We start from the raw sequence: 24,918 nt of genomic DNA, 5'->3' as shown, positions 1-24,918 counted from the left end.
ATTGTAGTAGGGGACCTGAATGCTAAAGTAGGAGAAACTTTTAGAGAGGGTGTGGTAGGTAAGTTTGGGGTGCCAGGTGTAAATGATAATGGGAGCCCTTTGATTGAACTTTGTATAGAAAGGGGTTTAGTTATAGGTAATACATATTTTAGGAAAAAGAGGATAAATAAGTATACACGATATGATGTAGGGCGAAATGACAGTAGTTTGTTGGATTATGTATTGGTAGATAAAAGACTGTTGAGTAGACTTCAGGATGTACATGTTTATAGAGGGGCCACAGATATATCAGATCACTTTCTAGTTGTAGCTACACTGAGAGTAAAAGGTAGATGGGATACAAGGAGAATAGAAGCATCAGGGAAGAGAGAGGTGAAGGTTTATAAACTAAAAGAGGAGGCAGTTAGGGTAAGATATAAACAGCTATTGGAGGATAGATGGGCTAATGAGAGCATAGGCAATGGGGTCGAAGAGGTATGGGGTAGGTTTAAAAATGTAGTGTTAGAGTGTTCAGCAGAAGTTTGTGGTTACAGGAAAGTGGGTGCAGGAGGGAAGAGGAGCGATTGGTGGAATGATGATGTAAAGAGAGTAGTAAGGGAGAAAAAGTTAGCATATGAGAAGTTTTTACAAAGTAGAAGTGATGCAAGGAGGGAAGAGTATATGGAGAAAAAGAGAGAGGTTAAGAGAGTGGTGAAGCAATGTAAAAAGAGAGCAAATGAGAGAGTGGGTGAGATGTTATCAACAAATTTTGTTGAAAATAAGAAAAAGTTTTGGAGTGAGATTAACAAGTTAAGAAAGCCTAGAGAACAAATGGATTTGTCAGTTAAAAATAGGAGAGGAGAGTTATTAAATGGAGAGTTAGAGGTATTGGGAAGATGGAGGGAATATTTTGAGGAATTGTTAAATGTTGATGAAGATAGGGAAGCTGTGATTTCGTGTATAGGGCAAGGAGGAATAACATCTTGTAGGAGTGAGGAAGAGCCAGTTGTGAGTGTGGGGGAAGTTCGTGAGGCAGTAGGTAAAATGAAAGGGGGTAAGGCAGCCGGGATTGATGGGTTAAAGATAGAAATGTTAAAAGCAGGTGGGGATATAGTTTTGGAGTGGTTGGTGCAATTATTTAATAAATGTATGGAAGAGGGTAAGGTACCTAGGGATTGGCAGAGAGCATGCATAGTTCCTTTGTATAAAGGCAAAGGGGATAAAAGAGAGTGCAAAAATTATAGGGGGATAAGTCTGTTGAGTGTACCTGGTAAAGTGTATGGTAGAGTTATAATTGAAAGAATTAAGAGTAAGACGGAGAATAGGATAGCAGATGAACAAGGAGGCTTTAGGAAAGGTAGGGGGTGTGTGGACCAGGTGTTTACAGTGAAACATATAAGTGAACAGTATTTAGATAAGGCTAAAGATGTGGCAGATGTTGCAAGTGTATGGTGTAGGAGGTAGGTTACTGAAAGCAGTGAAGAGTTTTTACGAGGACAGTGAGGCTCAAGTTAGAGTATGTAGGAAAGAGGGAAATTTTTTCCCAGTAAAAGTAGGCCTTAGACAAGGATGTGTGATGTCACCGTGGTTGTTTAATATATTTATAGATGGGGTTGTAAGAGAAGTAAATGCGAGGGTCTTGGCAAGAGGCGTGGAGTTAAAAGATAAAGAATCACACACAAAGTGGGAGTTGTCACAGCTGCTCTTTGCTGATGACACTGTGCTCTTGGGTGATTCTGAAGAGAAGCTGCAGAGATTGGTGGATGAATTTGGTAGGGTGTGCAAAAGAAGAAAATTAAAGGTGAATACAGGAAAGAGTAAGGTTATGAGGATAACAAAAAGATTAGGTGATGAAAGATTGAATATCAGATTGGAGGGAGAGAGTATGGAGGAGGTGAACGTATTCAGATATTTGGGAGTGGACGTGTCAGCGGATGGGTCTATGAAAGATGAGGTGAATCATAGAATTGATGAGGGAAAAAGAGTGAGTGGTGCACTTAGGAGTCTGTGGAGACAAAGAACTTTGTCCTTGGAGGCAAAGAGGGGAATGTATGAGAGTATAGTTTTACCAACGCTCTTATATGGGTGTGAAGCGTGGGTGATGAATGTTGCAGCGAGGAGAAGGCTGGAGGCAGTGGAGATGTCATGTCTGAGGGCAATGTGTGGTGTGAATATAATGCAGAGAATTCGTAGTTTGGAAGTTAGGAGGAGGTGCGGGATTACCAAAACTGTTGTCCAGAGGGCTGAGGAAGGGTTGTTGAGGTGGTTCGGACATGTAGAGAGAATGGAGCGAAACAGAATGACTTCAAGAGTGTATCAGTCTGTAGTGGAAGGAAGGCGGGGTAGGGGTCGGCCTAGGAAGGGTTGGAGGGAGGGGGTAAAGGAGGTTTTGTGTGCGAGGGGCTTGGACTTCCAGCAGGCATGCGTGAGCGTGTTTGATAGGAGTGAATGGAGACAAATGGTTTTTAATACTTGACGTGCTGTTGGAGTGTGAGCAAAGTAACATTTATGAAGGGATTCAGGGAAACCGGCAGGCCGGACTTGAGTCCTGGAGATGGGAAGTACAGTGCCTGCACTCTGAAGGAGGGGTGTTAATGTTGCAGTTTAAAAACTGTAGTGTAAAGCACCCTTCTGGCAAGACAGTGATGGAGTGAATGATGGTGAAAGTTTTTCTTTTTCGGGCCACCCTGCCTTGGTGGGAATCGGCCAGTGTGATAATAAAAAAATAATAAAAAAAAGAAAGAACTCTAGAAAGCCGGAGTGGTGGGGTGCACCATCAAGTGCTGGACACAATGCATTTAACTGAGGAGGAGGAGAAGAGGCTGCTAAGTGAACTACATACCTCAAATGCGATGGGGCAGGATAACATCTCTCCATGGGTCCTGGGAGAGGGACCAGAGGTGCTCTGTGTACCTTCGACACATCTATCGAAACAGGACGACTACCTGAGGTATGGAGTACAGCAAATGTAGTCCCAGGAGACAGACAGGCAGCATTAAACTACAGACCAGTGTCACTGACACGTATAGCATGCAAAGTCATGGAGACGATTATCATAAGAGTAGCGGAGCACCTAGAAAAGTATAAGCTTACTCACGACAACCAGCACGGTTTCAGGAAAGGGAGATCTTGTGTCACAAACCTACTGGAGTTCTATGACAAGGTGACGGCAGTAAGGCGAAGTAAGGCGAGAGAGAGAGAGAGAGAGAGAGAGAGAGAGAGAGAGAGGGGGGGGGACAGAGAGCCCACAGATGGCTCCAACTTCATCCTGTTCCCTACTTGTTTGTCGCATAACAATAAAAATGCTTTCAAATGAGCTGATGTAGGTAACAGCTCTTAGCTTGCCAATAAAGTTAGGAATCCTTAACCTGTAAATAGCTTGTCAATAAAGCTAGGGGTCCTTAACCTTGTCAAACCCTGTGTAAAAAAAAAAAAAAGAGACAGAGACAGAGACAGATACTGCATTTTCTTGGACTGTAAGAAGGCTTTTGACACAGTTCCATACATGAGATTAGTGTAAAAGTTGGAGGACCAGACAGGTATAACAGGGAAGGCACTGCAATGGATCAGAGAATACCTGGCAGGAAGGCAACAATGAGTCATGGTGTACGAGGTGTCAGAGTAGGCGTCTGTGACGAGCGGGGTTCCACAAGGGTCAGTCCTAGGACCGTTGCTGTTACTGATATATGTGAATGACTTGAGAGAAGGAATAGATTCAGAAGTGTCCCTGTTTACAGACGATGTGAATCTAATGTGGAGAATTCAGTTGGACGAGGATCAGGCAGAGTTACAAAGGTATCTTGACAGACAGCAAGCCTGGTCCAGCAACTGGCTCCTAGAGTTTAATCCCACCAAGTGCGAAATCATGAAGATCGGGGAAAAACAAAGAAGACTGTAGACTGAGTACAGTCTAGGGGGGCCAAAGATTGCAAACCTCACTCAAGGAAAAGGATCTTGGGGTGAGTATAATACCGAGCACATCTCCTGAGGCACACATCAACCAAATAATTGCTGCAGCATATGGGTGACTAGCAAACCTAAGAATAGCATTCCGATACTTCAGTAAAGAATCGTTAAAGACTCTGTACACTGTGTACGTCAGGCCCATACTGAAGTACGCAGCACCAGTTTGGAACCCACACCACACCTGGTCAAGCACGTCAAGAAATTAGAGAAAGTGCAAAGGTTTGCAACGAGACTAGTCCCGGAGCTAAGAGGCATATACTACAAGGAGAGGTTAAGGGAAATCGACCTGATGACACTGGAATACAGGAGAGGTGGTACATGATAACGACATAAAAAATACAGTGAGAAATCGACAAGGTGGACAGATACAGGATGTTCCAGAGATGGAACACAGCAACAAGGGGTCACAACTGGAAATTGAAAAATTAGATGAGTCAAAGGGATGTTAGGAAGTACTTCTTCAGTCATAGAGTTGTCAGGAAGTGGAACAATCTGGAGAGTGATGTAGTGGAGGCAGGATCCATACATAGCTTTAAGAAGAGTTATGATGAAGTTCATGGAGCCGGGAGAGAGTAGACCTAGTAGCGACCAACGAAAAGGCGGGGCCAGGAGCTATGAATCGACCCCTGCAACCACAATTAGGTGAGTACATTTAGGTGAGTATATATATATATATATATATATATATATATATATATATACATATATATATATATATATATATATATATATATATATATATATATATATATATATATATATATATATATCTTTCAACACACCGGCCGTATCCCACCGAGGCAGGGTGGCCCACCGAGGCAGGGTGGCCCACCGAGGCAGGGTGGCCCACCGAGGCAGGGTGGCCCACCGCGGCAGGGTGGCCCACCGGAGCAGGGTGGCCCACCGAGGCAGGGTGGCCCACCGAGGCAGGGTGGCCCACCGAGGCAGGGTGGCCCACCGAGGCAGGGTGGCCCACCGAGGCAGGGTGGCCCACCGAGGCAGGGTGGCCCACCGAGGCAGGGTGGCCCACCGAGGCAGGGTGGCCCACCGAGGCGGGGTGGCCCACCGAGGCGGGGTGGCCCACCGAGGCGGGGCGGCCCACCGACGCGGGGCGGCCCACCGACGCGGGGTGGCCCACCGACGCGGGGTGGCCCACCGACGCGGGGTGGCCCACCGACGCGGGGTGGCCCACCGACGCGGGGTGGCCCACCGACGCGGGGTGGCCCACCGACGCGGGGTGGCCCACCGAGGTGGGGTGGCCCACCGACGCGGGGTGGCCCACCGACGCGGGGTGGCCCACCGACGCGGGGTGGCCCACCGAGGCGGGGTGGCCCACCGAGGCGGGGTGGACCACCGACGCGGGGTGGCCCACCGAGGCGGGGTGGCCCACCGACGCGGGGTGGCCCACCGACGCGGGGTGGCCCACCGACGCGGGGTGGCCCACTGACGCGGGGTGGCCCACCGACGCGGGGTGGCCCACCGACGCGGGGTGGCCCACCGACACGGGGTGGCCCACCGACGCGGGGTGGCCCACCGACGCGGGGTGGCCCACTGACGCGGGGTGGCCCACCGATGCGGGGTGGCCCACCGAGGCGGGGTGGCCCACCGACGCGGGGTGGCCCACCGACGCGGGGTGGCCCACCGACGCGGGGTGGCCCACTGACGCGGGGTGGCCCACCGATGCGGGGTGGCCCACCGAGGCGGGGTGGCCCACCGAGGCGGGGTGGCCCACCGAGGCGGGGTGGACCACCGACGCGGGGTGGCCCACCGAGGCGGGGTGGCCCAATAGGAAAAACGAAAGTTTCTCCTTTTACATTTAGTAATATATACAGGAGTTACTAGCCCCTTGCTCCCGGCATTTTAGTCGCCTCTTGCAACACGCATGGCTTACGGAGGAAGAATTCTGTTCCACTTTCCCATGGAGATAAGAGGAAATAAACAAGAACAAGAACTAGGAAGAAAATAGAAGAAAACCCAGAGGGGTGTGTGTGTGTATATATGCTTGTACATGTATGTGTAGTGTGACCTAAGTGTAAGTAGAAGTAGCAAGACGTACCTGAAATCTTGCATGTTTATGAGACAGAAAAAAGACACCAGCAATCCTACCATCATGTAAAACAATTACAGGTTTCCGTTTTACACTCACTTGGCAGGACGGTAGTACCTCCCTGGGTGGTTGCTGTCTACCAACCTACTACCAGGACGGTAGTACCTCCCTGGGTGGTTGTTGTCTACCATCCTACTACCAGGACGGTAGTACCTCCCTGGGTGGTTGCTGTCTACCATCCTACTACCAGGACGGTAGTACCTCCCTGGGTGGTTGCTGTCTACCAACCTACTACCAGGACGGTAGTACCTCCCTGGGTGGTTGCTGTCTACCATCCTACTACCAGGACGGTAGTACCTCCCTGGGTGGTTGCTGTCTACCATCCTACTACCAGGACGGTAGTACCTCCCTGGGTGGTTGTTGTCTACCATCCTACTACCAGGACGGTAGTACCTCCCTGGGTGGTTGCTGTCTACCATCCTACTACCAGGACGGTAGTACCTCCCTGGGTGGTTGTTGTCTACCATCCTACTACCAGGACGGTAGTACCTCCCTGGGTGGTTGTTGTCTACCATCCTACTACCAGGACGGTAGTACCTCCCTGGGTGGTTGCTGTCTACCATCCTACTACCAGGACGGTAGTACCTCCCTGGGTGGTTGTTGTCTACCATCCTACTACCAGGACGGTAGTACCTCCCTGGGTGGTTGTTGTCTACCATCCTACTACCAGGACGGTAGTACCTCCCTGGGTGGTTGTTGTCTACCATCCTACTACCAGGACGGTAGTACCTCCCTGGGTGGTTGCTGTCTACCATCCTACTACCAGGACGGTAGTACCTCCCTGGGTGGTTGTTGTCTACCATCCTACTACCAGGACGGTAGTACCTCCCTGGGTGGTTGTTGTCTACCATCCTACTACCAGGACGGTAGTACCTCCCTGGGTGGTTGTTGTCTACCATCCTACTACCAGGACGGTAGTACCTCCCTGGGTGGTTGTTGTCTACCATCCTACTACCAGGACGGTAGTACCTCCCTGGGCGGTTGTTGTCTACCATCCTACTACCAGGACGGTAGTACCTCCCTGGGTGGTTGTTGTCTACCATCCTACTACCTAGGATATATATATATATATATATATATATATATATATATATATATATATATATATATATATATATATATATATATATATATATATATATATATATATATATATATATATATATATATATATATATATATATATATATATATATATATATATATATATATATATATATATATATATATATATATATTTATATATATACATACACTGTTGTACAGGCATTAATATGGGCGAAACTTCGTCAAAAGAGTAGTTTTGCTAATGGGCTCAGTGTGAAGGAACCCACAACAGTGTGAAGCAGCCCACAACAGTGTGAAGGAACCCACAACAGTGTGAAGGAGCCCACAACAGTGTGAAGGAACCCACAACAGTGTGAAGGAACCCACAACACTGTGAAGGAGCCTACAACAGTGTGAAGGAGCCCACAACAGTGTGAAGGAGCCCACAACAATATGAAGGAACCCACAACAGTGTGAAGGAGCCACAACAGTGTGAAGGAGCCCACAACAGTGTGAAGGAACCCACAACAGTGTGAAGGAGCCCACAACAGTGTGAAGGAACCCACAACAGTGTGAAGGAACCCACAACAGTGTGAAGGAGTCCACAACAGTGTTAAGGAGCCTACAACAGTGTGACGGTACCCACAACAGTGTGAAGGAACCCACAACAGTGTGAAGGAACCCACAACAGTGTGAAGGAACCCACAACAGTGTGAAGGAGTCCACAACAGTGTGAAGGAGCCCACAACAGTGTGAAGGAACCCACAACAGTGTGAAGGAGCCACAACAGTGTGAAGGAGCCCACAACAGTGTGAAGGAACCCACAACAGTGTGAAGGAACCCACAACAGTGTGAAGGAACCCACAACAGTGTGAAGGAGTCCACAACAGTGTGAAGGAGCCTACAACAGTGTGACGGTACTCACAACAGTGTGAAGGAACCCACAACAGTGTGAAGGAACCCACAACAGTGTGAAGGAACCCACAACAGTGTGAAGGAACCCACAACAGTGTGAAGGAGCCCACAACAGTGTGAAGGAGCCCACAACAGTGTGAAGGAGCCCACAACAGTGTGAAGGAGCCCACAACAGTGTGACGGTACCCACAACAGTGTGAAGGAGCCCACAACAGTGTGAAGGAACCCACAACAGTGTGAAGGAGCCCACAACAGTGTGAAGGAGCCCACAACAGTGTGAAGGAACCCACAACAGTGTGAAGGAGCCCACAACAGTGTGAAGGAACCCACAACAGTGTGAAGGAGCCCACAACAGTGTGAAGGAGCCCACAACAGTGTGAAGGAACCCACAACAGTGTGAAGGAGCCCACAACAGTGTGAAGGAACCCACAACAGTGTGAAGGAGCCACAACAGTGTGAAGGAACCCACAACAGTGTGAAGGAACCCACAACAGTGTGAAGGAACCCACAACAGTGTGAAGGAGCCCACAACAGTGTGAAGGAGCCTACAACAGTGTGACGGTACCCACAACAGTGTGAAGGAACCCACAACAGTGTGAAGGAACCCACAACAGTGTGAAGGAGCCCCAACAGTGTGAAGGAGCCCACAACAGTGTGAAGGAGCCCACAACAGTGTGAAGGAACCCACAACAGTGTGAAGGGGCCCACAACAGTGTGAAGGAGCCCACAACAGTGTGAAGGAGCCCACAACAGTGTGAAGGAGCCCACAACAGTGTGAAGGAGCTTACAACAGTGTGAAGGAGCCCACAACAGTGTGAAGGAGCCTACAACAGTGTGAAGGAGCCCACAACAGTGTGAAGGAGCCTACAACAGTGTGAAGGAGCCCACAACAGTGTGAAGGAACCCACAACAGTGTGAAGGAGCCTACAACAGTGTGAAGGAGCCTACAACAGTGTGAAGGAACCCACGACAGTGTGAAGGAACCCACAACAGTGTGAAGGAACCCACGACAGTGTGAAGGAACCCACAACAGTGTGAAGGAACCCACGACAGTGTGAAGGAACCCACAACAGTGTGAAGGAACCCACGACAGTGTGAAGGAACCCACAACAGTGTGAAGGAGCCTACAACAGTGTGAAGGAGCCTAAAACAGTGTGAAGGAGCCCACAATAGTGTGAAGGAACCCACAACAGTGTGAAGGAACCCACGACAGTGTGAAGGAACCCACAACAGTGTGAAGGAACCCACGACAGTGTGAAGGAACCCACAACAGTGTGAAGGAACCCACGACAGTGTGAAGGAACCCACAACAGTGTGAAGGAACCCACGACAGTGTGAAGGAACCCACAACAGTGTGAAGGAACCCACAACAGTGTGAAGGAACCCACGACAGTGTGAAGGAACCCACGACAGTGTGAAGGAACCCACAACAGTGTGAAGGAACCCACAACAGTGTGAAGGAGCCCACAACAGTGTGAAGGAACCCACAACAGTGTGAAAGAGCCCACAACAGTGTGAAGGAACCCACAACAGTGTGAAGGAACCCACAACAGTGTGAAGGAACCCACAACAGTGTGAAGGAGCCCACAACAGTGTGAAGGAACCCACAACAGTGTGAAGGAGCCCACAACAGTGTGAAGGAACCCACAACAGTCTGAAGGAACCCACGACAGTGTGAAGGAACCCACAACAGTGTGAAGGAACCCACGACAGTGTGAAGGAACCCACAACAGTGTGAAGGAGCCTACAACAGTGTGAAGGAGCCTAAAACAGTGTGAAGGAGCCCACAACAGTGTGAAGGAACCCACAACAGTGTGAAGGAACCCACGACAGTGTGAAGGAACCCACAACAGTGTGAAGGAACCCACGACAGTGTGAAGGAACCCACAACAGTGTGAAGGAACCCACGACAGTGTGAAGGAACCCACAACAGTGTGAAGGAACCCACGACAGTGTGAAGGAACCCACAACAGTGTGAAGGAACCCACAACAGTGTGAAGGAACCCACGACAGTGTGAAGGAACCCACGACAGTGTGAAGGAACCCACAACAGTGTGAAGGAACCCACGACAGTGTGAAGGAACCCACAACAGTGTGAAGGAACCCACGACAGTGTGAAGGAACCCACAACAGTGTGAAGGAACCCACAACAGTGTGAAGGAGCCCACAACAGTGTGAAGGAACCCACAACAGTGTGAAAGAGCCCACAACAGTGTGAAGGAACCCACAACAGTGTGAAGGAACCCACAACAGTGTGAAGGAACCCACAACAGTGTGAAGGAGCCCACAACAGTGTGAAGGAACCCACAACAGTGTGAAGGAGCCCACAACAGTGTGAAGGAACCCACAACAGTGTGAAGGAACCCACGACAGTGTGAAGGAACCCACGACAGTGTGAAGGAACCCACAACAGTGTGAAGGAGCCCACAACAGTGTGAAGGAGCCCACAACAGTGTGAAGGAACCCACAACAGTGTGAAGGAACCCACAACAGTGTGAAGGAACCCACGACAGTGTGAAGGAACCCACAACAGTGTGAAGGAACCCACGACAGTGTGAAGGAGCCCACAACAGTGTGAAGGAACCCACAACAGTGTGAAGGAACCCACGACAGTGTGAAGGAACCCACAACAGTGTGAAGGAGCCCACAACAGTGTGAAGGAACCCACAACAGTGTGAAGGAGCCCACAACAGTGTGAAGGAACCCACAACAGTGTGAAGGAACCCACGACAGTGTGAAGGAACCCACGACAGTGTGAAGGAACCCACAACAGTGTGAAGGAGCCCACAACAGTGTGAAGGAGCCCACAACAGTGTGAAGGAACCCACAACAGTGTGAAGGAACCCACAACAGTGTGAAGGAACCCACAACAGTGTGAAGGAACCCACGACAGTGTGAAGGAGCCCACAACAGTGTGAAGGAACCCACAACAGTGTGAAGGAACCCACAACAGTGTGAAGGAACCCACGACAGTGTGAAGGAACCCACAACAGTGTGAAGGAGCCCACAACAGTGTGAAGGAGCCCACAACAGTGTGAAGGAGCCCACAACAGTGTGAAGGAACCCACAACAGTGTGAAGGAACCCACTACAGTGTGAAGGAACCCACAACAGTGTGAAGGAACCCACGACAGTGTGAAGGAGCCCACAACAGTGTGAAGGAACCCACAACAGTGTGAAGGAACCCACAACAGTGCCACCTATCCTCATTGGCTACTGACACTCACAGCTGACACTGCTGTTGACACTCATCGCTGACACTGTTGTTGACGCTCACCATTGATATTGCTGCTGACACTCACCGCTGACACTACTGCTGACACTCACCATTGACACTGCTGCTGACACTCACCGCTGACACTACTGCAGACACTAGCAGCCAGGGTATCAGTGGTCTGGCAGCGCGGTCTACCTCAGTCATGAATGGTCAATCTGCTGACAACGGAAAACCTCTCGCACAGCTCTCTGAGGCAGCGGTGCCAGGCGTTTAAAAAACCAAATAATTAAAAGGTGGATAATTAAAGGGAGGTTATTTAAAGGGAGAATAATTTAAGGGAGACTAAGAGCATTGTGATACATGGGACACAGGTTCAACACCTGGTTATGTGCAGTAAACGACGTTTCGCTCACCGCAGACATTGTATAAGTCAAGCAGAGGGATCAAGAACAGAGCTCGACACAGTGTAAGACTCAGGGTAATGCAGCAGTAGTGTAGGTGGTCACAGGTGGGCGGGGCCCCCCATACCTCCCGTGATACATGGTTCCCCTGTGGGTTTAGCGCTTCCCCCTCTTACACTCTATGTTTTACTTGTAGTTTCTGGGAAGAAAGTAAAGTAAGAGAAGAGAGGAGAGTAAGAGGAGAGAGGAGAGTGAGAGAAGAGAGGAGAGTAAGAGAAGAGAGGAGAGTAAGAGGAGAGAGGAGAGTGAGAGAAGAGAGGAGAGTAAGAGAAGAGAGGAGAGTAAGAGGAGAGAGGAGAGTGAGAGGAGAGAGGGGAGTGAGAGGAGAGAGGAGAGTGAGAGGAGAGAGGAGAGTGAGAGGAGAGAGGAGAGTGAGAGGAGAGAGGAGAGTAAGAGGAGAGAGGAGAGTGAGAGGAGAGATGAGAGTAAGAGGAGAGAGGAGAGTGAGAGGAGAGAGGGGAGTGAGAGGAGAGAGGAGAGTGAGAGGAGAGAGGAGAGTGAGAGGAGAGAGGAGAGTAAGAGGAGAGAGGAGAGTAAGAGGAGAGAGGAGAGTGAGAGAAGAGAGGAGAGTAAGAGAAGAGAGGAGAGTAAGAGAAGAGAGGAGAGTAAGAGAAGAGAGGAGAGTAAGAGGAGAGAGGAGAGTAAGAGGAGAGAGGAGAGTGAGAGGAGAGAGGAGAGTGAGAGGAGAGAGGAGAGTGAGAGAAGAGAGGAGAGTAAGAGGAGAGAGGAGAGTGAGAGGAGAGTAAGAGAAGAGAGGAGAGTAAGAGAAGAGAGGAGAGTAAGAGGAGAGAGGAGAGTGAGAGAAGAGAGGAGAGTAAGAGAAGAGAGGAGAGTAAGAGGAGAGAGGAGAGTGAGAGAAGAGAGGAGAGTAAGAGAAGAGAGGAGAGTGAGAGAAGAGAGGAGAGTAAGAGGAGAGAGGAGAGTGAGAGAAGAGAGGAGAGTAAGAGAAGAGAGGAGAGTGAGAGAAGAGAGGAGAGTAAGAGGAGAGAGGAGAGTGAGAGAAGAGAGGAGAGTAAGAGAAGAGAGGAGAGTAAGAGAAGAGAGGAGAGTGAGAGGAGAGAGGAGAGTAAGAGGAGAGAGGAGAATAAGATGAGAGAGAAGAGCAAGAGGAGAGAGGAGAGTGAGAGGAGAGAGAAGAGTAAGAGAGAGAGGAGAGTAAGAGGAGAGAGGAGAGTGAGAGGAGAGAGGAGTGTGAGAGGAGAGAGGAGAGTAAGAGAGAGAGGAGAGTAAGAGGAGAGAGGAAAGTGAGAGGAGAGAGGAGAGCAAGAGGAGAGAGGAGAGTAAGAGGAGAGAGGAGAGTGAGAGGAGAGAGGAGAGTGAGAGGAGAGAGGAGAGTAAGAGGAGAGAGGAGAGTGAGAGGAGAGAGGAGAGTGAGAGGAGAGAGGAGAGTGAGAGGAGAGAGGAGAGTGAGAGGAGAGAGGGGAGTGAGAGGAGAGAGGAGAGTGAGAGGAGAGAGGAGAGTGAGAGGAGAGAGGAGAGTGAGAGGAGAGAGGAGAGTGAGAGGAGAGAGGAGAGTAAGAGGAGAGAGGAGAGTAAGAGGAGAGAGGAGAGTGAGAGGAGAGAGGGGAGTGAGAGGAGAGAGGAGAGTGAGAGGAGAGAGGAGAGTAAGAGGAGAGAGGAGAGTGAGAGGAGAGAGGAGAGTGAGAGGAGAGAGGAGAGTGAGAGGAGAGTAAGAGGAGAGAGGAGAGTGAGAGGAGAGAGGAGAGTGAGAGGAGAGAGGAGAGTGAGAGGAGAGAGGAGAGTAAGAGGAGAGAGGAGAGTAAGAGGAGAGAGGAGAGTGAGAGGAGAGAGGAGAGTAAGAGGAGAGAGGAGAGTAAGAGGAGAGAGGAGAGAGGAGAGTGAGAGGAGAGAGGAGAGTAAGAGGAGAGAGGAGAGTAAGAGGAGAGAGGAGAGTGAGAGGAGAGAGGAGAGTGAGAGGAGAGTAAGAGGAGAGAGGAGAGTAAGAGGAGAGAGGAGAGTAAGAGGAGAGAGGAGAGTGAGAGGAGAGAGGAGAGTAAGAGGAGAGAGGAGAGTAAGAGGAGAGAGGAGAGTAAGAGGAGAGAGGAGAGTGAGAGGAGAGAGGAGAGTAAGAGGAGAGAGGAGAGTAAGAGGAGAGAGGAGAGTGAGAGGAGAGAGGAGAGTGAGAGAGTAAGAGGAGAGAGGAGAGTGAGAGGAGAGAGGAGAGTGAGAGGAGAGAGGAGAGTGAGAGGAGAGAGGAGAGTGAGAGGAGAGAGGAGAGTAAGAGGAGAGAGGAGAGTAAGAGGAGAGAGGAGAGTGAGAGGAGAGAGGGGAGTGAGAGGAGAGAGGAGAATGAGAGGAGAGAGGAGAGTAAGAGGAGAGAGGAGAGTGAGAGGAGAGAGGAGAGTGAGAGGAGAGAGGAGAGTGAGAGGAGAGTAAGAGGAGAGAGGAGAGTGAGAGGAGAGAGGAGAGTGAGAGGAGAGAGGAGAGTGAGAGGAGAGAGGAGAGTAAGAGGAGAGAGGAGAGTAAGAGGAGAGAGGAGAGTGAGAGGAGAGAGGAGAGTAAGAGGAGAGAGGAGAGTGAGAGGAGAGATGAGAGTAAGAGGAGAGAGGAGAGTGAGAGGAGAGAGGAGAGTGAGAGGAGAGAGGAGAGTGAGAGGAGAGAGGAGAGTGAGAGAAGAGAGGAGAGTAAGAGGAGAGAGGAGAGTGAGAGGAGAGAGGAGAGTGAGAGGAGAGAGGAGAGTAAGAGGAGAGAGGAGAGTGAGAGGAGAGAGGAGAGTGAGAGGAGAGAGGAGAGTGAGAGGAGAGAGGAGAGTAAGAGGAGTGAGGAGAGTAAGAGGAGAGAGGAGAGTAAGAGGAGAGAGGAGAGTAAGAGGAGGAGAGAAGAGTAAGAGGAGGAGAGAAGAGTAAGAGGAGGAGAGAAGAGTAAGAGGAGGAGAGAAGAGTAAGAGGAGAGAAGAGTAAGAGGAGGAGAGAAGAGTAAGAGGAGAGTAAGAGGAGAGAGGAGAGTGAGAGGAGAGAGGAGAGTGAGAGGAGAGAGGAGAGTAAGAGGAGAGAGGAGAGTGAGAGGAGAGAGGAGAGTGAGAGGAGAGAGGAGAGTAAGAGAAGAGAGGAGAGTGAAAGGAGAGAGGAGAGTGAGAGGAGAGTAAGAGGAGAGAGGAGAGTAAGAGGAGAGAGGAGAGTGAGAGGAGAGAGGAGAGTAAGAGGAGAGAGGAGAGTGAGAGGAGAGAGGAGAGTAAGAGGAGAGAGGAGAGTGAGAGGAGAGAGGAGAGTGAGAGGAGAGAGGAGAGTAAGAGGAGAGAGGAGAGTGAGAGGAGAGAGGAGAGTGAGAGGAGAGAGGAGAGTGAGAGGAGAGAGGAGAGTGAGAGGAGAGAGGAGAGTGAGAGGAGAGAGGAGAGTGAGAGGAGAGAGGAGAGTGAGAGGAGAGTGAGAGGAGAGAGGAGAGTAAGAGGAGAGAGGAGAGTGAGAAGAGAGAGGAGAGTGAGAGGAGAGAGGAGAGTGAGAGGAGAGAGGAGAGTAAGAGGAGAGAGGAGAGTAAGAGGAGAGAGGAGAGTGAGAGGAGAGAGGAGAGTGAGAGGAGAGAGGAGAGTGAGAGGAGAGAGGAGAGTGAGAGGAGAGAGGAGAGTGAGAGGAGAGAGGAGAGTGAGAGGAGAGAGGAGAGTGAGAGGAGAGAGGAGAGTGAGAGGAGAGAGGAGAGTGAGAGGAGATAGGAGAGTAAGAGGAGAGAGGAGAGTAAGAGGAGAGAGGAGAGTAAGAGGAGAGAGGAGAGTGAGAGGAGAGAGGAGAGTGAGAGGAGAGAGGAGAGTGAGAGGAGAGAGGAGAGTAAGAGGAGAGAGGAGAGTAAGAGGAGAGAGGAGAGTAAGAGGAGAGAGGAGAGTAAGAGGAGAGAGGAGAGTGAGAGGAGAGAGGAGAGTGAGAGGAGAGAGGAGAGTGAGAGGAGAGAGGAGAGTAAGAGGAGAGAGGAGAGTAAGAGGAGAGAGGAGAGTAAGAGGAGAGAGGAGAGTGAGAGGAGAGTGAGAGGAGAGAGTAATAGTGTTACCTTAATATATTATATTATAATCATGAGGGAGCGCTAAACACATATCTTGATGTAGTATTGTCTTGCAGTGTTATCTTGGTATAGTGTTATCTTGGTATAGTGTTATCTTGGTATAGTGTTATCTTGGTATAGTGTTATCTTGGTATAGTGTTATCTTGGTATAGTGTTATCTTGGTATAGTGTTATCTTGGTATAGTGTTATCTTGGTATAGTGTTATCTTGGTATAGTGTTATCTTGGTATAGTGTTATCTTGGTATAGTGTTATCTTGGTATAGTGTTATCTTGGTATAGTGTTATCTTGGTATAGTGTTATCTTGGTATAGTGTTATCTTGGTATAGTGTTATCTTCATATAGTGTTATCTTGATATAGTGTTATCTTCATATAGTGTTATCTTGATATAGTGTTAGTTTCATATAGTGTTATCTTGATATAGTGTTATCTTGATATAGTGTTATCTTGATATAGTGTTATCTTCATATAGTGTTATCTTGATAGTGTTATCTTGATAGTGTTATCTTGATAGTGTTATCTTGATATAGTGTTATCTTCATATAGTGTTATCTTGATATAGTGTTATCTTGATATAGTGTTATCTTGATATAGTGTTAGTTTCATATAGTGTTATCTTGGGTGGACACTGGCACTCACCACAGTCTTTCATTATTATGTGGAAAAATAATGGAAGCCTGGTAAAAGTTTTGCACTCTGACAGGTCTTCATTTTGCTTTCCCGTCTTCCTTGGTAGTTCACGTCACTGATTTTTGGTATTTCAGAGTTAGAAATTCTCATCCAAGATCCAGGGATAATAATACTTAGAGACAGATATATTATCAGTTATATTACTAGATACATATAATAATAGTAATATAATAACAGTAATATAATAATAGTAATATAGTAATAATAATAATAATAATAATAATAATAATAATAATAATAATAATAATAATAATAATAACTGAGGAGTCTATAGAGACAAAGAACTTTGTCCATGGAAGCAAAGAGGGGAATGTATGAGAGTATAGTTATTCCAATGCTCTTATATGGTTGTGAAACATGGGTGGTGAATGTTGCAACAAGGAGAAGGCTGGAGGCAGTGGAGATGTTATGTCTGAGGGAAATGTGTGGTGTGAATATAATGCAGAGAATTCGTAGTTTGGAAATTAGGAGAAGTTGTGGGATTACCAAAACTATTATCCAGAGGGCTGAGGAGGGGTGAGGTGGTTCGGACATGTAGAGAGGTGGAAGGAAATAGAATGACTTCGAGTGTGTATAAATCTGCAGTGGAGGGAAGGTAGGTTAGGGGTCGGCAGAGGCGAGGTTGGAGGGAGGGGATTAAGGAAGTTTTTTGTGCGATGGGCTTCGACTTCCAGCAAGCATGCGTGAGCGTTATAGATAGGAACGGAGACAAATAGTTTTTAGGATTTAACGTGCTGTTGGAGTGTGAGCAAGGTAACATTTAATGAAGGGATTCAGGGAAACCGGCAGGCCGGACTTGAGTCCTGGAGATGGGAAGTACAGTGCCTGCACTCTGAAGGAGGGGTGTTAATGTTGCAGTTTAAAAACTGTAGTGTAAAGCACCCTTCTGGCAAGACAGTGATGGAGTGAATGATGGTGAAAGTTTTTCTTTTTCGGGTCACTCTACCTTGGTGGGAGACGGCCGATTTCTCAATATAATAATAATAATAATAATAATAATAATAATAATAATAATAATAATAATAATAATAATAATAATAATAATAATAATAATAATAATAATAATGTTTATGTTTACGGGTTTGGTCATGGGTTTGAGAAAGATCTGCCTAGTATGGGCCAGTACGCCTGCTGCAGTGTTCCTCCTTACTTGTCTTCTTGCAGACTCGCAGTATACTACATTTGTATATATTGTTCCCCCTGAGCCTCACTATTCACGTAAAAACTCTTGACTACAGTAATTATTATGATTATAATAAAGGAGGAGCGCTAAACCCGTAGGATTATGCAGAGCTTGTGGGGGGATGTGGAAGGTACTCGGGCTTAATTCAGGGAAATTGAGCATAGATCCAATTAACTAGATCAAGAGCCCTTCACCAGCAGCAAGGAACCTCCCTTGAGGGGTACAGTAAGTAATAACCTGCCATCTGCGTCATACATTTGCATGTATCACCGTGACATGAATGAAGAAATTGATGTCCAGAGGATGTCAGCATAACTCAGAGGATGTCAGCTTAAGTTAAAGGCTAGTGAACATAGACTCGGACATTGATCAGTTGGAGCATGTCATCTTCAGGTGAAGCTCTCTGGATGGAGACGTACCTTCCCATCACACCATCCATCCTGTTGCACACCAGCAGACCGTACGACGACGCATAAGGACCCAAGTACGTGGAGAAGAGTGTGTACGAGGTGAGGTTACCGCTACTGTTCAATGTAGTACCCACCCGTATCTGAGACAGTAACATAACATAAGGTCAGCCCTTCTCCACTCCCACCTCAGCTGCAAATTATTAGTAAAAGGTGAGGCCTGAGCCCTTCACAGGCAATGTTATGTACGTATATACCGACCTCAATATTATGGAAGCGTTGTACAGAGCTGTCTCTCCTGGGGTAGATGAGTATCTGGTAGACAGAATAGTTGTCTCCCAGGTCTACTATCCACCATGGATACACCAGGCCGGGGAGGGAATGGTAGAATGGTGTGTCAAGTGTGTTGCCAGTCACAGCGTAGCTCGACACAAAACTGTGGAAACAATGTCAAATATATTTATGCTTTGGTCGCACACCCCTTGATGCCAGTGACGGGGCTCTTGGTCCACTGAATTGAATTTGTTTTACCCTTCCTTGCATCTAATTTTATTCCTAGTATATCTCCTTTTAATGTAGCTCATTCTCACACAAGGACTCCAGTGCAAATAAGTCACTTTGACTAACTTTTCTGACTTATCCTGGTGGGTAATTTACACTATGATAATTGTATTTAAGTGTACCTGTATCTAAATAAACTTACTAACATGATTGCCTCTCATTCCCCAGACAATACATGATCCCCTAACCATAATGCGAGGCTGTGAATCAGTGCTGAAACTCGTTAATCAAATTACACTCATCAAAGTGCATTATTGCGTAAGTTATTATTGATTCTTATAACATCCCTAGTATCGAGGTAAGGCTTATTGGGCGGTAGTTTGATGGTATGGAGTTATCACTTGATTTAAAGATAGGAATTACATTAACCCTCTTCCACACCTGTTCGGAGTTATATATTGAATAGGCAATTAATTAGTAACTTACTAAGTACCATCTTGCACTTTTTAAGCTCTCATGACAACACTGTCAGGACCTGAGAACTCTAACCTATCTATCTGTTTGATATCAATGTTCCTAGTGACCGCGATATAGTTTCTTAAGGTCCTCCGTAATTATTAATTACCAGGATATCATTTGACTCTTGTGTGAAGACTAACAGGAAATACTTGTTAAAAAAGAGAGATCATATTCCCTTTACATTATCAGTAGGATGTCCAGACCAAGTTGTAAGTGGCACACTTTGTCTTCTAGTGGGTAGACTTTTAATTTGTCAGGTTCAGTATCCACTTGAAGTGATTATTAAAGACATTGACTAATGGTCTGCTAAGTTCTTCTCTATTTATTACATAGAACTGTTATTTACTATAGAAATGACAACTCCACTTGTCCACTCAGAATAATATCTACATGTGAATATTAACCAAAAAGATCCTTCGAAAATTGACTTAAATTGTGAAGTATTTAACACACACTCACATGCAGAGTGAAGAGGAGGAGCCAGGAGCTGTGACTCGACCCCTGCAGCCACAACTAGGTGAGTATACACACACACACACACACACACACACACACACACACGCACACACACACACATATATATATATATATATATATATATATATATATATATATATATATATATATATATATATATATATATATATATATATATATATATAAATATATATATATATATATATATATATATATATATATATATATATATATATATATATATATATATATATATATATATACATATGACCAAAAACCACTACACCGTATTTACTTATTTTTAGTTGATAATAAGTAATAAGAGCTTATTTCTGGCAATGTAAGAATAGGAAAAGAAAGCCTATTAACCAACCTTTGAAAATAAGGGCTGGCGTAGGTAGTCTTGAGAGTAGCCACCTCCTTCAGCGTCCCTGGCTGCGGGGACCTGATGAACATAGCTGCTGACGAGGTGTTAGACACCAGTCCTGCACCTAACAGTGTGCAAGTGTTGTTTGTACCTGTACGAGGAGGAGGTTGGGAGTGCATCCAGGGAAAATCATAAGCTGAGGTTGATTAGTTAATGGAGAATATAGCCAATCTTCGACTACATTTGGGACTAACTGCCGGCTTCTTTAACCGACATCACGGTTGTTGAGGTCGCACCATCAAACAAGAATACTTTAATACTTAAAATAGGAAACTCTCCGTATATATACACAGAGAGAAGCATACCTCTTGGTGTGTATATCCTGTGAAAGGCCGAAGCAACCAACATCTGGTTTTAAACTACAAAACATAATAATAATAATATACTAATAATAATAATCTAGTTTTACAGCAGACTCCGGTTTTCGTAATTAATCCGTTCCAGAAAGTTGGCCGAAATCCGAAATGGCTGAAAACAATGTAAATCCAATTAATCCATTGCACACACCCAAAAATATTAACAAAAAATACATTTTATAGAGAATAATTTATAGTTTTACATACAGGAAACAATGAAAAATAAATCTAAATGACTAATTTTAATGATAAATGAATATTACATACCTTTATTGAAGACTCTTGTTGGCGAGTAGTATATATTTGTAGTCCCAGGCGGACTACATCCCAGGTGTACACCTACCGGCTACATACACTGCGGCCTACAGCCATATTATTACCATCGACATACCATGTTCACTGAGTTTAATCGTTTCTAACAACTACCTTTAGTTGCCATCAACATCAACAAAAGCATTATGTATTAAGGGCGATTACTTGGCCAAGGCAGAATCATACACGTTTTCTCTGAAGCTGGACCAGACACAACGTAATGTTTACCCTCCACCGCATATAAACACTGCATGCTAATATGCTATGTAATGTCTTTCTAGGGATCCTTAACCTTGTCAAACCCTGTGTAAAAAAAAAAAAAAAAGCATAGATGGATTAATGAAAATGTCTATATTAAATTTTATGTATCTCAAAGTATAACATTAATAAACTGCTTTGTTTTACTCACTGGTGTAGTTGTACTGTGAGGCGCCCATACATTTGCATAGTACAGCACACTGTATGTTAGAGAGAACAGTGTAGTTGGTTACTACAGGCTGCTGTGCAGACATACACTCAGTGACGTGACCTACAATGTATAAAGTGTTGTCTGCTCTCACACCAGTCATGAAGAATATCAAGAAGCACAACCACCAGGCCATCATCTCCTGCCAGGTCAACCTGAGTCCAGACAACAACCTGTACACCTGAAGAAGGACTAAGATGATTATAAGAGGAGGTTCCAGAATTTCGATACATGAGGGACTTAGGGTAGTATGGATGGTAGGGAAGCTGAGGGACTTGTCTTCAAGCTGCCTTATTGTTATTTTAATTTTGGATGTTTCTCCTGCGGTGGCTGGGGACTATGGGGGTTATGAGGGAAATAGCGCCTTTGCCTGATGGACAATTGTCACACCTTGCGTCATTATGTGTGTGGAAAATACTATATATATTTTCCAGAAATACAGTAGTTATGTGTAAATAGATGGCCATACTGTATTTAATAAAATTTATGTTATCGAAAACGGGAAGCTGCGCCTGTTCAGAAGACAGTCACCATTATTGTTTGAAAAGAACAGACGTTGTGAATAATGGGAAGAATTTTTCGTGCTCTAGAGGTTAAAAATTGGGTTGACACCTCTCAAATAGGAGGCAAAATTGTTGGATGTGCATTCCTGCATAACTTGAGATATCAGGCGACAGGACAGGACAACTCCAGGAACCTCAGATAAGCTGTCTAATTTATGTTTAAATTCTGGCCAGTAAATTTTTCATAAATGTAGGCAAAAGGGGGAAGGGGTCCTGTACATGACATTAATCTCCAGTCAAATTGGTGAGTGTTATGATTAAGATATATTCTCCTTCTGTTATATAAATGTGTATATAATTCTTTATTAATTTAATATACATTCCACAAATTTATATATTTATCAGCATTCCTGGTGATGTATTTTTCATTTGTAATTAATAGGTCCAGAGCAACGTGTGGATATGACAGTGGTAGGTATCGAAGGTGGACATTTTTTGCGACCTAAGTGTACCAAATTCCTACTTGTCTAACTGATAAATAATAATTATCTTTGTTCATTTACTGTTATGTATATAATGATACATTCAGATAAATGTAATTTTCCACATTTAATTTGCCCGTTGGTCCTTCTTGAACCGGAGGTAATTAGTGAAGTCATTAATTAGTTAATTACTTAATAATTATATGTGAAATGACAGAAGGAAGTGGATGTTAAATTCACAAATTTACTTAATGTGTAGTGGATTATAATTATTACAATATTAATTTTGATAAGCTAAGCTCAAGAGTGGCTAAAGATTATATTAATGTTTTATTTTTTTTTTTTATTATCACACTGGCCGATTCCCACCAAGGCAGGGTGGCCCGAAAAAGAAAAACTTTCACCATCATTCACTCCATCACTGTCTTGCCAGAAGGGTGCTTTACACTACAGTTTTTAAACTGCAACATTAACACCCCTCCTTCAGAGTGCAGGCACTGTACTTCCCATCTCCAGGACTCAAGTCCGGCCTGCCAGTTTCCCTGAATCCCTTCATAAATGTTACTTTGCTCACACTCCAACAGCACGTCAAGTATTAAAAACCATTTGTCTCCATTCACTCCTATCAAACACGCTCATGCATGCCTGCTGGAAGTCCAAGCCCCTCGCACACAAAACCTCCTTTACCCCCTCCCTCCAACCTTTCCTAGGCCGACCCCTACCCCGCCTTCCTTCCACTACAGACTGATACACTCTTGAAGTCATTCTGTTTCGCTCCATTCTCTCTACATGTCCGAACCACCTCAACAACCCTTCCTCAGCCCTCTGGACAACAGTTTTGGTAATCCCGCACCTCCTCCTAACTTCCAAACTACGAATTCTCTGCATTATATTCACACCACACATTGCTCTCAGACATGACATCTCCACTGCCTCCAGCCTTCTCCTCGCTGCAACATTCATCACCCACGCTTCACACCCATATAAGAGCGTTGGTAAAACTATACTCTCATACATTCCCCTCTTTGCCTCCAAGGACAAAGTTCTTTGTCTCCACAGACTCCTAAGTGCACCACTCGCTCTTTTTCCCTCATCAATTCTATGATTCACCTCATCTTTCATAGACCCATCCGCTGACACGTCCACTCCCAAATATCTGAATACGTTCACCTCCTCCATACTCTCTCCCTCCAATCTGATATTCAATCTTTCATCACCTAATCTTTTTGTTATCCTCATAACCTTACTCTTTCCTGTATTCACCTTTAATTTTCTTCTTTTGCACACCCTACCAAATTCATCCACCAATCTCTGCAACTTCTCTTCAGAATCTCCCAAGAGCACAGTGTCATCAGCAAAGAGCAGCTGTGACAACTCCCACTTTGTGTGTGATTCTTTATCTTTTAACTCCACGCCTCTTGCCAAGACCCTCGCATTTACTTCTCTTACAACCCCATCTATAAATATATTAAACAACCACGGTGACATCACACATCCTTGTCTAAGGCCTACTTTTACTGGGAAAAAATTTCCCTCTTTCCTACATACTCTAACTTGAGCCTCACTATCCTCGTAAAAACTCTTCACTGCTTTCAGTAACCTACCTCCTACACCATACACTTGCAACATCTGCCACATTGCCCCCCTATCCACCCTGTCATACGCCTTTTCCAAATCCATAAATGCCACAAAGACCTCTTTAGCCTTATCTAAATACTGTTCACTTATATGTTTCACTGTAAACACCTGGTCCACACACCCCCTACCTTTCCTAAAGCCTCCTTGTTCATCTGCTATCCTATTCTCCGTCTTACTCTTAATTCTTTCAATTATAACTCTACCATACACTTTACCAGGTACACTCAACAGACTTATCCCCCTATAATTTTTGCACTCTCTTTTGTCCCCTTTGCCTTTATACAAAGGAACTATGCATGCTCTCTGCCAATCCCTAGGTACCTTACCCTCTTCCATACATTTATTAAATAATTGCACCAACCACTCCAAAACTATATCCCCACCTGCTTTTAACATTTCTATCTTTATCCCATCAATCCCGGCTGCCTTACCCCCTTTCATTTTACCTACTGCCTCACGAACTTCCCCCACACTCACAACTGGCTCTTCCTCACTCCTACAAGATGTTATTCCTCCTTGCCCTATACACGAAATCACAGCTTCCCTATCTTCATCAACATTTAACAATTCCTCAAAATATTCCCTCCATCTTCCCAATACCTCTAACTCTCCATTTAATAACTCTCCTCTCCTATTTTTAACTGACAAATCCATTTGTTCTCTAGGCTTTCTTAACTTGTTAATCTCACTCCAAAACTTTTTCTTATTTTCAACAAAATTTGTTGATAACATCTCACCCACTCTCTCATTTGCTCTCTTTTTACATTGCTTCACCACTCTCTTAACTTCTCTCTTTTTCTCCATATACTCTTCCCTCCTTGCATCACTTCTACTTTGTAAAAACTTCTCATATGCTAACTTTTTCTCCCTTACTGCTCTCTTTACATCATCATTCCACCAATCGCTCCTCTTCCCTCCTGCACCCACTTTCCTGTAACCACAAACTTCTGCTGAACACTCTAACACTACATTTTTAATCCTATCCCATACCTCTTCGACCCCATTGCCTATGCTCTCATTAGCCCATCTATCCTCCAATAGCTGTTTATATCTTACCCTAACTGCCTCCTCTTTTAGTTTATAAACCTTCACCTCTCTCTTCCCTGATGCTTCTATTCTCCTTGTATCCCATCTACCTTTTACTCTCAGTGTAGCTACAACTAGAAAGTGATCTGATATATCTGTGGCCCCTCTATAAACATGTACATCCTGAAGTCTACTCAACAGTCTTTTATCTACCAATACATAATCCAACAAACTACTGTCATTTCGCCCTACA

General features: G+C 45.7%; 1 protein-coding gene across 1 annotated transcript; it reads right to left on the bottom strand.

The window, feature by feature from the left end:
* Positions 1–16,645: 16,645 nt before the first annotated feature.
* Positions 16,646–21,336, bottom strand: LOC138855001 (uncharacterized). Its single transcript, XM_070101517.1, has 4 exons — positions 20,960–21,336; positions 19,829–19,973; positions 18,220–18,394; positions 16,646–18,101 (listed from the first exon to the last, which is right to left on the bottom strand). Exons 1-4 carry the CDS (start codon positions 21,153–21,155, stop codon positions 17,895–17,897), a joined length of 723 nt encoding a protein of 240 aa, XP_069957618.1. The 5' UTR covers positions 21,156–21,336; the 3' UTR covers positions 16,646–17,894.
* Between the last annotated feature and the right edge of the window lie 3,582 nt (positions 21,337–24,918).

The sequence above is a fragment of the Cherax quadricarinatus genome, chromosome 78, assembly GCF_038502225.1.
Source record: "Cherax quadricarinatus isolate ZL_2023a chromosome 78, ASM3850222v1, whole genome shotgun sequence".
Taxonomy (NCBI): Eukaryota; Metazoa; Arthropoda; class Malacostraca; order Decapoda; family Parastacidae; genus Cherax; species Cherax quadricarinatus.
Note: the sequence above shows the minus strand (reverse complement) of the source record. Positions and strands in the feature narration are given on the sequence as shown.